Here is a 12,790-nt window from a genome sequence, read left to right as displayed (position 1 = left end):
ATACCTCAGAAGATCGAAAACAGAAGTCTTCCCGTATTTAGATGATTGGCTCATAAGGGGGAAGCTCTTTCAATCTTGTGAGTTTCTCACTGGAGAGAACGATAAACCTGTTGAAAGAGTTAGGTTTCTCGATAAACGAGGAGAAGTCCTGCCCCATTCCCAGCAAGACAGTGCTTTTTCTGGGAGCAGAAGTCAACACCAATATACCCAGAGTAAGGCTGTCAGCAGACAGAATATCTGCACTAACTCATCTGACGTCATGGTTTCAAAGCAAAGGGACAGCCACGGTCCACTCTCTCAAATCTCTCCTGGGCATGATGTCCTCATAAATATTCCTCATACCAAATTGCAGGCTTCTCATGAGACCAATCCAAGAGACCCTGGGCCGCCAATGGAAGCAAGTAGTCTGGTCATTGGAGGATACCATACAACTAACAGTATCCTTCCAAAAGGCCCTCCTATGGTGTGGCATACCTCAAAACCTGTTGCAGGGAATGCTTTTCCAGGCTCCAACTTCAACTCTTCTCCTCAGGACAGATGCTTCACTATAAGGCTGGGGAGCGCACTTGGCGGATCTACAAACAAAGGGCACTTGGTCCCCTTAGAATTCCCAGTTGCACATCAATGTCCTGGAACTCAGGGCGATAAGGTGGGCGCTGAAGGATTTTCTGTCGGTACTTGCAGGGCAAGCGGTGACCGTCCAAGCAGACAATACCACATCGATGCACTACACGAACAAGCAATGGGGAACAAAATCGGAGTTGTTGTCTCAGAAGGACCTGGGCTTTCCATCACAAAATCCACATCAAAGCAGAACACCTGCCGGGAGTGGACAACATTCTAGCAGACGAGCTAAGCAGGAACTATTCAGCATCCCACAAATGGGAACTAGATGAAGCAGATGCCCGACGGATCTTCCCGAAGTGGGGGCACCCTCAGATCAACCTTTTTGCCACCAAGGCCAACAAGAAATGCCACAGGTTCGCCTCCAGGTATCCGGAGAGCCTCTCGAAGGGGAAACCTTCTCAGTGGACTGGACAGGCAAGTTCCTTTATGCCTTCCCTGCAATCCCGCTCATAGCGAGAGTGCTACGCAGACTGAAAGAACAGACCTGCTCAATGATCCTAATACTGCCGGATTGGGCCTGCCAGGTTTGGTATCCGAGCCTGTATCACCAGTCCCTATGGCCCCTGATTCGCCTCAAGGTTCATCAGAGTCTGTTAACGCAACAGGATGGGAAGGTGCTCCACCACGATCCAGCGAGCCTGTCACTTCATGCGTGGTTTCTGAGCAGCGAATATTAATTCAACTGAATCTTCCTGCAGAATGCTGGGACATAATCAAGGCCTCTAGGGCTCCTTCTACACAAACAACTTACATTAGGCAATTGACTCGTTTTACCAGGTGGTGTGAAACATCTTCAGTGGACCCGCTCGCCACGTCCATCGAACAAATAGTACTGTACCTGTTGCACCTGGCTAAGGCAGGGCTTTCACTTTCGTCCATCAAGGTGCATCTGTCCGCCATTTCGACATACACAACTAACCCAGGTCAGCAATCTTTGCTCACTAAACAGGCTATCAATATGTTCTTAAAAGGACTGATGCATACTTTTCTGCCAACTCCTACACCGGTCCCCTCATGGAGTCTGAACACAGTCCTGGCAGCTCTCATGGAGCCACCATACGAACCTATTCATAGGTGTGACATAAAGTTCTTATCCTGGAAAGCAGTTTTCTTAGTGCCCATCACATCGGCCAGGAGGATTAGCGAATTGCAAGCCCTTTCTTCAGAACCTCCTTTCACCTTGTTTCGGAAGGACCGCGTCATCCTGAGGACGCACCCTAAATTCCTACCCAAGGTGCTGTCAGAAATTACGCTCACTGAACGCATAGTGCTTCCCACGTTCTTCATGAACCATACATCTGATGCAAAGAGATCATTACACTTGCTAGATGTGGCAAGGGTACTAAAATTCTACATACAAAGGACTAAGGAGTTCCGCTCCTAGACTAGACTTTTCATCGCATCTGCTGGCCGGACTAAAGGGCAGCACATTTCTAAGCAGACATTGGTGCGTTGGGTTTCCCAATGTTTCACCCACTGTCATCAGTCTAAAGGCAATCCACTCGCCAGACCTCCTTCAGCCTACTCCACCAGAGGGAGGGCAGCTTCGGTTACATTTCACGCTGGAGTACCATTGAAAGACATCTGCAGAGTCGCAACCTGGAGCACTCTGCATACATTCGCCAAGCACTACTGCCTGGCAAAAGATACCAGCAAAGAGTCAGCAGTGGGTCAAGCGGTTCTCTGCCATCTCTTTGCATAAGGTAGGAGCAGCCTTCTCTTCCTGCCTTCCCGGGTAATGTAACCTGTTACTTGCTGTATAGTAAGGCAAGCAGAAGGATCTGCAAAATGTACAGAATGTGTGGGCATGGTCTAATTGCTTGCTATTCTATTCAAGCATCTGAATCAATGAAAGATCCAATGCTGGAGAAGTGTTAGTTACTTACCTGTAACTGTATTTCTCCAGCATTGGTATCTTTCATAGATTCACATGCGCCCGCCCGCCTCCCCTAAGAGACTGCTCCCCTTCCCAGAAACCATCAATTCATGTAGTCTTCTATGGCTCAAAATCTGAAGATGGCTGCCGGGGGCAGAGCTTAAATCCTGCCACCTCATTGGTTAGGGCCATTAAGGACCAAAATGAGGTGGAGGGACTACACAATTGAATGGCCCATGGGCCATAATGGGCTATCTACATTTTGTTTCTATGAAAATAATGCATTTATATTACATTTTTGAATAATTATTTAAATCACAGAGGATTCCCAGTCTGGCGACGGGGAATATTAAAGCATCTGAATCTATGAAAGATACCAATGCTGGAGAAATACAGTTACAAGTAAGTAAGTAAAACATTCCTTGTCGCTTTACATTATCTCTGTATAACTCCCATGTACCACAACCAAAATCCACCAATGAGATAGAACGGGACACTAATTATGGGCTTTGTATCGTATTAAGTGGAGTGTTCTCTTCACAATCAATCATAGCTCTTTCCCTCAAAACAAGGCTATGGGACACTATTATGAGTGGCAACTATTCAGAGATATAGTTAACACCAGCACACGTGGGCCGGTGCGAGGGTTAATTTAGGGGTGGAAAATACTTTCCACAGAAATGACAAGATAGCCCATATTTCAAGATGAAAACCTGAATAACCGCCTGATTTCAAAGACTGCAAGGGATACTATCTGTTGGTCTTGGATGAAATTAATCAAGTTTAGGAGGAACAACCGAGAATGTTGCCAAGCAACAGTGCTGCAAGGTCTTGTACCTCTTCATTCAACTGAATTCCATGGGACATTTCCTTAGACATTCCTGCCAACAGCTACTACCTAAAGTAATGTGGGGGGCTTGATCACACTCTACCTAAATAGCACAGGACCAAATGAGTAATTAGGGTACTCTTTAAGCTTAGAAAGTTGCATAAGCGAAGATTATGAATGACATGCAGGCCTCAGTGTACCAAAGTAAAACAGACATCTCAGTAGAAAGATTTACCCCCACCAAAAAAGAAAGGGTAAAGGTAAATTAGGTTAGGAATTAATAAAACTCATTCCTTATCTCAGTATTGTTTGCCAAAAGAGAGGCTCATTAATATCCAGTTGCGAAAGTTGGCGAGGCCCCCACATTAAGATGCAGTTTGATAAGTTTGAGCATCTCTAGGGTGGTTTCTATTTGCAACAAAATTATCACTATATATAAGTAGATAGGCTTGAGTGTTCTCTGAAACAATGCAGTTACTCATGCTTCCAAGTGGTACTTAAATCACTCACATGCTCTTTTTACTCCCCACACCCCATTCTAGGTCTCCAGGTCGTCCTCAAATCCATCATGAAGGCCATGGTACCACTGCTGCAGATTGGCCTACTGCTCTTCTTTGCCATTGTCATGTTTGCCATTATCGGGCTGGAGTTCTACATTGGAAAATTCCACAAGGCCTGCTTCTCTGAATATGGTGAGATGTGCTGCATGTGCTGTTTACACATACTGCAATGTTTTTCTTAGAGATGGTAACAGCGTGGGGTAAGCATTGAGTGCCTCCATTGTGTCCGGAGGGAATTCTAAAGCGTTTCACCAAAGTTTTGTTCTTTGTGTACATCAGGTCTTCCTGGTCTCGATCTGTGCCCCACTGCCCCCACAAGACTTGATAGACTTGATCATTAGGGGCAAGAGCCACGTATTGTATATTACCTAGCAGAAGTGAACATTTTTCATTGTGTGAATATTTATTACTTATTTATAGAAATGTTTACACTTTAGATTTCAATCTTAACCATTAAAAGAAAGTCTCATTTATGTGAAGTCTACTCTGTTAATAGGATGTCTCTCTAATTCCCATTTGTCTTTCAACAGACATCATCCAGAGTACCATTAAGTTGGGTAACAATAAACATCTGTTCGAATGGATTGTGTCCTCCAACGTATTCCTCATCTTAGACATTCCGGTCCAGCTTCTGCTGCTTTGGAAAAATGTTCTCGGCAGGGGGCACCGTACATCGATGGCATCGAGTCGAGGTCCCTCGAAGGCTTCCGTCGAGGGTGACGTCATCGGGTATACAAGTAGCTCAGTTCCGTTTTTCCGCAGTACTTGTTGCTATCAGATACTCAGCCCGCCTTGGTATTTCTGCTATGTAGTTATCGTTTTTTCGTTGAAAATCGAATACGGAGATGTCTTCTTCATCGACCCCGACTACCCCGCGCTCGGGGTTCAAGAAGTGCAAAGATTGCAGTTATAAAATGTCAATAACATGCTTTCATCGATCGTGTTTGCGGTGCCTTGGGAAAGATCACGACACAGAGCAATGACCGGTAAGGCCTTGCGAGAGAGGATGGGAAAACTACAGGTGGGTCGACTAGCAAAATCTGACCGATCCTCGACTGTCGAGGCAAAAACCTATTCCCCTCGACGTGATAGGACTCATAGGTCGAGATCCCGAAGTGGCTCCCACCACTCGTCGTCTTTGACAAAAAGGTCGAAGAAGAGACGCCACCGGTCACCATCCACTTCCTTGTCTGACGACTCTTCATTAAAATGCCCCACAAAACATTCTTCCTCCGAAGAGTGGGAAGCTTTTAGGGTTAAAATGATGGAGGTATTTGAGAGGGCCAAGCCTCGGACCGCACCTTCCGTGGAAGCCGGCCGAGAGCGTTCCCGTGACGTAATTCGCCCACCCTCGAGCCCCGATGATCGAAGAAGAGCTGATCGGGAACCCTCGAGGACCCCGAGCAAGAAAGACCGCTCGAGTCGAGACGACCGTTCAAGGTCATCGATGCCATCCAACGTCCCGCATATTTCGAAAGGACAAGCCTCGAAGGTTGCCTCGATGCCTTTGACGCCATTTTCGTCAACAGTTCCTCTTTCATCAACACCATCAACACCTTTGTCAACGTCGACTCTGAAGCCGTCAGCGCCAAAAGCTCCTAATGTTTCTATTCAGTTATCTGAGCATGTTTCAGCAGGAGAAAAGGCTCCAAAAGCTACATACTCTTTGAAAACAGTTCCTCCAGAGATGATTTTCACTCCACTACCTAGGAAAGAAATCTTTAAGTCCCTATCTTCAATTTCTGAACAGCAGGAGAGGTCTGAAGATGAGGTGGTCCCATTTGGCCTGGAGTATGGCACCCCTAATGTCCCAGAATGTCTCATCTCTGAAGAAAGTAAAATGAGAGATCTCATAGAGACATTACATAATGCTAGTGGTGTAGATACATCACCGGAAGCCGATTTTGGTAAACCAGAGCCAGGGGAACATGCCAGTTCCTCATACCACCAACTAATGACGAAAGTGGTTGATTATTTAGGATGGTCTAGACCACAAACCCAATTTGTCCAAGATGATCTGACGGACATTCTAGATCAAGGTCCGCCCACTGATCCAATTCTACCTTTTCATGTGGCCTTACAAAATAGGGTGGCCAAAAATTGGGAGACCCCAGACTCTATTCCTTCTGTGAATAAGTCCCTTACAACAAAATACCGCCCTTCCAGTAGCGACCCCGGCTATCTGTCCAAACACCCCACTCCTGAGAGTTTGGTGGTCAAGGCAGCCACCACTACATCCAACAAAGTAGCGTACCCTACTCGCTCAAGATAGGGACGACAAGCGTGTGGATGGATGGGCACGCAAGGTATTTTCAGCAGGGAGTCTGGCCTTAAAACTGGCCTACTCCACATGTGCCTTGGCAAAATTCTCGTACACTCTCTGGGAGTGCATCTCCATGGCGGCGGAGCATATACCAGAAGGGGAGGAAAAGGAGAGATTCCTAGCTATCATTAGAGATGGAAAGGAAGCCATGCAAGAATCCCTTCAATCTGGTTTGGGCACTGCAGACAGAGTCAGCAGGTCCATCGCTTCTAGCACAGTTATGCACAGGTTTGCGTGGTTGCGGATGTCGGGTTTCGCACAAGATAGGCAGTTTCGTCTCCAGAACATGCCTTTTGACGGGTCTCACCTTTTTGGCAGCAAGGCTGACGAGAGCCTTGAGAGGTTGCAGACCTCAAAAGCGGCTGCCAAATCTTTGGGAGCCGCTATCAGGCAACCTCAGCCTTTTCGTTCATCGTGACAATCTTGGAGGGGACGATCCTATCGTTACTATCCTCATTTGGAAAGGCGAGAGGAATGGCCAGTCAAAAAGGCCAAAGAAAAACCCTTGTGGTGGACGAGGTAAAAGTGCTAAGCCAGCTCCAGCTGCAGCTTCCTTGCCAAAACCGCTTTGAGGGCTTGCATCATGTAACACCGGTGGGGGGCAGACTCTCTCAGCATCTGCAAGAATGGCGAGCCATTACTTCAGATCCTTGGGCTCTGGAAACAATAGCCCAAGGTTACTGCCTTCCATTCTTAACGCGCCTCACAGCAATCCACCGGAGATGCACTCTTTGAAGTTTCCAGATCCGCTCCTACAGCAAGAGATTTTAACCCTGCTAGAGAAAGGCGCTATAGATCCAGTGACTGTAGAGGAGAGGAACAAGGGTTGGTACTCCCCATATGTTTTGATTCCCAAAAACGACAGAGGACTGAGGCCCATCTTGGTCTTGAAATACTTGAACAAGTTCCTCAGGAAGGACAAGTTCAAGATGGTCACTCTTTCTCAGATCCTTTAAGGCCTTCAACTTCAGTATTGCTTGGTGTCATTGGACCTTCAGGACGCTTATTTTCATGTGTCAATAAATATCATGCATAGAAAATACCTGAGGTTCTCCGTTGGTGGCTCGCACTATCAATTTTGAATCCTACCATTCGGGTTGACCTCCGCCTGAGGGTTTTCACCAAACTGATGGTGATGGTAGTGGCAGCGAATCTCAGGAGAGGGGGGATCCATGTCTGCCCCTACCTGGATGATTGGTTGATCAGGGCGCGTTCTCCCGAGCAAGCCCTAGATCATCTAAAAGTCACTTGCCACTCCCTTCACAGACTGGGCTTCTCCCTCAATTTCAAGAAGTCACAGATGACACCTTCCCAGCAGCTCCAGTACATCGGAGTGGTATTGGATACATCCTTGGGAAAGAGCTTGCTTCCCAAAACGAAGGCTCAAGACATTCTTCAAATGGTCTCCAAATTTGTGTACACAGAATCTTCCGGCGTACGATTTCTTGAGGCTGCTGGGTCTCATGGCATCCTGCATTTTCCTGGTACCAGAAGCCCACCTGAGAATGAGTTCCCTTCAATGGGGTCTGAAAACTCAATGGTGCCAGTTCTCACGAAAGATGACAAACCTACTTCAGGTTCTGAGCAGGGTTCAACAAGACCTTCTGTGGTGGACCTGAGAGAACAGTATTCTGAAAGGAGAACATTTTTGGCAACCATGGCCGGAGATTACAGTAGTGACGGACGTCTCACTCATGGGGTGGGGAGCCCATGCCAATGGTCTGACAGTCAGCAGTTGTTGGTTTCCATTGGAGTCCAAACTACACATCAACCTTTTAGAGCTGAGGGCAATCAGACTAGGGCTGAAGGCCTTTCTGCCCTCAGTCAGGGGGAAAAATGTCCTTATAATGACGGACTACACTGTGGCCATGCATTACCTCAACAAAAGAGGGGGTGTAGGGTCACTACCCCTGTGCAGAGAGGCAGTGCGGCTCTGGGCAATTCAAGAGGGAATCTCCTTATCTGCAGTTCATCTAGCCGGGGAGGAAAGCACGACGGTGAATGCTCTGAGCAGGCAGAGCACAGTCACCCACTACTGGGAGCTTGCTCAGGAAGTCCTTCAAGAGATCTTTGCCCTTTGGGCAACCCCTCAAGTAGACCTGTTTGTAACCAGGATCAACCGAAAAAGCAAAAGGTATTGCTTAAGGGAATTTCCTCCGAGAGGAGCTCTAGGGGACACGTTTATGGTCGATTGGGATTTCCCACTGCTATATGCATTCCCTCCGATCCCCGTCATTCCTCAAGTCATCAGGAGGTTAAGATGGTTCAGAAACCGCATGATCCTAATTGCCCCGGATTGGGCCAGGGGAATGCGGTACCCAGACCTTCTAGACATGTCCATCTGTCCTCCAATTCGTCTTCTTCAGAGAAAGAATCTTCTCTCACAAAGGGAGGGTCAGGTCCTCCATCCAGAGGTCAACACTCTCAACCTTCATGCTTGGTATCTGAAAGGCTGAGATACAAGGATTGGGACCCCCCGAATGACATCATGGAGGTGTTGCTTTCCGCAAGAAGGCCAGCAACAACGTCTCTGTACAGTTGCGGTTGGAAAAAAGTTTTGCAACTGGTGCAGAGAAAAGAATGTTGATCCATTTCTATGTTCAATCCCAGAGGTGTTATCTTTCCTCTTATTACTGGCACATAAGGGTCTGTATGTTGGGACCGTTAAAGGTTATTTGGCAGTGCTTTCCATTTTGAAGCGCTCTTCAGAAGAGTGTTCCTATTTTAAAATTCCTTTGGTAATCCAATTCCTAAAAGGGCTCACAAATGTGTTACCACCTTCTTCTTTCCAAGTCCCAGTTTGACCATTTCATTGGTCGCATTAACGTCTGCACGAAGATTGAGTAAGTTGCAGGCACTATCTTCCAGGCCACCCTATACTGTGTTCCACAAAGACCGGGTTGTTTTTAGGGTTAAACCCTCTTTTTTGCCTAAAGTTGTTCTGACTTCCATCTGAATCAGAGAATCATTCTACCGGCTTTCTATTCTCTGCCGTAAGGAGGAAGAAATTGGCTACAGGCTGGACCCTAGAAGGGTGTTAAGCTGTTATATTTCGAGGCTCTCCAAGCTCAGTGTTGATGATCAACTTTTGTTGGCCTCACTGGAAGGAAATTAGGTCAAGCAGTGTCTAAACAGACCTTGTCAAAATGGATTGTACTTGACATTACTTAATGCTACAGATTGGCTGGTAAGGACCCGTCGGAAGGCTTGAGGGCCCACTCAACCAGAGGTATAGTATAGCCTCTTCGACAGCCCTTCAAAGTCGATTTGTGATGCAGCGACTTGGTCCTCAATGCATACATTCACAAAATTTTACAGTTTAGACACTTCCCACTCTAAGGAACTTGCCTTTGGTAAGGCAGTACTATATTCAGCACTGTAAAAATAAAAAAAAAAAATCTCCTCCCTCCTCCCAATTCTCACACTGCTTTGGGAGTCTATCTAAGAAGAGGAATACAGTGGAGGACACAATCCATTCGAAGAACAAGTTACTTACCAACTGGTAACGTTCTTTCGACTGTATGTTCCTCCAACGTATTCCTCATCGCCCTCGCATCCTACCCCTCTGTAGAATTTCCAATATTGTCACCTACACTGACTATCAACACGAACAAGAGGAGGGAAAAACAGAACTGAGACCAACGGGTGCCGCACGAGCTACTTGTATAACCAATGACATCACCCTCAACGGAGTCCTTCGAGGGACCTCGACTCGATGCCATCGATGCACGGCGCCCCCTGCCGAGAACATTTTTTTTTCCGAAGCAGCCGAAGCTGTATGGGAATATCTAAAATGAGGAATACGTTGGAGGAACATCCAGTCGAAAGAACGTTACCAGTTGGAAAGTAACTTGTTCTTATCTGTCAATAGTGCCAAAATGCACCTCGTGATGTGAACGTGTGCTCTACAAATACACTGATTATGTTATGTTAGACATCAGCCTTCCTTATTGTCAATCTCCACCCTTCATACAAAATGAAAATCTTAAGCACACTTGAAATCAGTCTTGTTCATAATAAGCCAGTCTTGGACATTGACTAGGGGTTGTGAGAGCTAAGGATGACCATTCACATCTTGATTCCAACTCCAGAAATGGTATACAGGGATCCCCCGAAAACCTCCCCCGCCATTCCTGACTGCATGCTCAAGTTCAGTAATGTACCCTATCATATGTGAGAAGAAACAAACTTGTGTAGCTTGAAGGGTCAATGGTTCACAGATGGAAACTGCATTTGAGGCCCTGAGTTCTAAAGAATGAGATGGGGCATGTTTGCAGCATGCATGCTGCCCTGTTTCTGGGTACATGATCATAAAATGCCTTACCTCCATTGGCACACAGAGGAGTCTTGTGACCTGCTACCCGCAGCAATACATGGCGGAGTATAGGCACCCTGGCAGATTCATATGACTGGCATTATCAGGCCACCTGACTCCATAATTGGGAACCCCCTATTTTAGCCCTTGGTGTGTGGAGCCGTAGACCAACAAGGAATGAGTCATGCATTAGCAGTTACGCCAGATGAGGTGGTGGAATGATTGGCCCTCATCCATTCACATTGCCAGAATGGTAGTACTCGGGTGTCCTTGCTACAGTGATTAGAGTCCTAATTACCAACAGACCCTGGCTATAAAAGGGGGCTGAGAGAAATTGTAAGAATTTGGAGACCTGGAGATAGCCAAGAGTCATGGGACTAGAACAAGTAGGAGACTGGAAGATGAAGGAGAGAATAGGGTGAAATGAAGAGAATGGAGCAAGTGCGAGGGAAGAGGGCAAGGAAGGATTTGGAGAATGGAATCATTTATAGGGTGGAGAAAGAATGCAAGAGGAGAGTGAGAAAGGTGTGGACGAAGGGAAGGACTAGCACGGATTAGGGAGACAAAACGATGACGAAGATATTGGAGGTGGACCAGGAGGTCCCGGAAGTGCTACCAAAATTGGCTGAGCCAAAAGGCCAATTAGTGAGAAGAGATCTAAGAGACATACTGTCAGGTCAGTGGGGCTATACCTAGAAGCAGTCAGGGGATCGAGGTTGGGAAAATTGAGAGCCCTGTGGACCAAGGCCCAAAGACTGAAATGGGCAAAACCTGCAGAGAATTAAGAGCAATCCTTGTCTTGCCAGAAGCACAATTCCAGGAACTGGTGGAATCATATATATCTTTTGAGCAATCTGACAGAGTGAATCTATAAATCAGGGTGCAAAGGTGACCAGTTCTCAGTCAAGGAAAGGACGTGGCTAGGCTTCCCGGGAGCCATGATCTAGAGGATGGTCGAACTAGCAAGCCCAACCAGGAAACTAAGCAAAATGTGTTGATTGATAAACTTTGTACCCGGAGGGCTCACTGATATGGAGAACCCTGAGCCATAATAGTTCTTGAGAAATCCTGGGAGAGGACAGCTTGCTTACATGGACAAACTTGAGCCAGGAGAACTTGTTCACAGTGTTAACCAGAGCTGGTAGGTCTCTTGAGAATCCAGAGCCTGTGGCAGACTCTAAGAGCGTAGGACTGTTGTGGACGGACTTGTGGAGTCAACGTCCAGGTTGGACTTTGAGACACTTTGAGACACTGCACATGGATGGGAGGCTAAAAATGTCTTCATCCTGCAAATCTACCCAAGTCAGAAGGGGAAGAATGAAACTGTTGGCCGCAAGTCAAGTAACATATGCCAAAGCAGACCACTGTACACTAGAAACCCCCACAAGGATTTCCTGGATCTCTTCAACTTTGGGAAATGTGAGTGAATGTTGGATACATTAGGACAGAAGTCCTGACTGCAAACTGTCACCTACCAGAACTTTGGACCTAGGACAGCAGTTCCTTCAGGAGCTTAGCTCTGTATCTCACAAGACTGTTCTGCATGTTTTAGTTTCCCTTTCACCCCACTCTTTTTAAAGAGAATTAGAAATCCTTTTTTTTCTTTTACTCCAAACCTTCTTGTGTATTCAATTAACCCGCTTTGTGGCACCCAACAACAATCTGTGAGTACTCTGTTGATCCCTTTTTCATGAGAGATTGTAATCTCATTCATTTTTAGATTCCATTTACTATGAGACTGTTTAATTCTCTGGATGTGAGTCTTGTTCATTGAATCGTGTCTTGTTCATTAAATCAGTTTCATGTTTTGAAATAGGGTTTGCTCAATGTTGTACATGTGGAAGTCAATCTTGTCCATTGGAAGCTAGTCTCATGCATTGAACTTGAGATCCATTATTTCAAAGACTGCCTTACTCATCACAAGTAAAGATTACTCTATTGGTCTAAGTCCTTATCGCTTCAGTTTTGTGTCACTCATTGTGGTTTGGCTTTGTAAATATGAAGAAAATCACAGTCTAATTCAGTCACCCCCAATTGAATTGCAGTGCAGTGTCACTCAATGTAAAAGTGTGTTTCATACACTTGAAGGTACTGTCACCCTGTACATGAAAGCCTCACGCACTGGAATGCAGTCTCAGTCAATAGAATGAAGCGACAATCAGAGAAAGGTAGTCTCATTTCAGTATCCAGTGATAATGTCACCGGGGTAGTGGCAACATTTCCCTAAAAATGCACCCTCCAGACAATCAATCACTTTCCC

The 12,790-nt window shown here is 46.3% G+C and overlaps 1 protein-coding gene across 5 annotated transcripts in view; it reads left to right on the top strand.

Moving 5' to 3' along the window:
* Positions 1-12,790, top strand: part of CACNA1B (calcium voltage-gated channel subunit alpha1 B) — a 2,298,664-nt gene that overhangs the window by 774,537 nt on the left and 1,511,337 nt on the right. For all 5 annotated transcript variants that reach the window (XM_069609698.1, XM_069609696.1, XM_069609700.1 and 2 more), the window contains exon 5: positions 3,875-4,024. In XM_069609698.1, the coding sequence (XP_069465799.1) occupies positions 3,875-4,024 (150 nt within the window). The remainder of the gene's footprint in view (positions 1-3,874; positions 4,025-12,790) is intronic.

Source organism: Ambystoma mexicanum, chromosome 8, assembly GCF_040938575.1.
Source record: "Ambystoma mexicanum isolate Mex_15411 chromosome 8, UKY_AmexF1_1, whole genome shotgun sequence".
Lineage (NCBI taxonomy): Eukaryota > Metazoa > Chordata > Amphibia > Caudata > Ambystomatidae > Ambystoma > Ambystoma mexicanum.
Note: the sequence above shows the minus strand (reverse complement) of the source record. Positions and strands in the feature narration are given on the sequence as shown.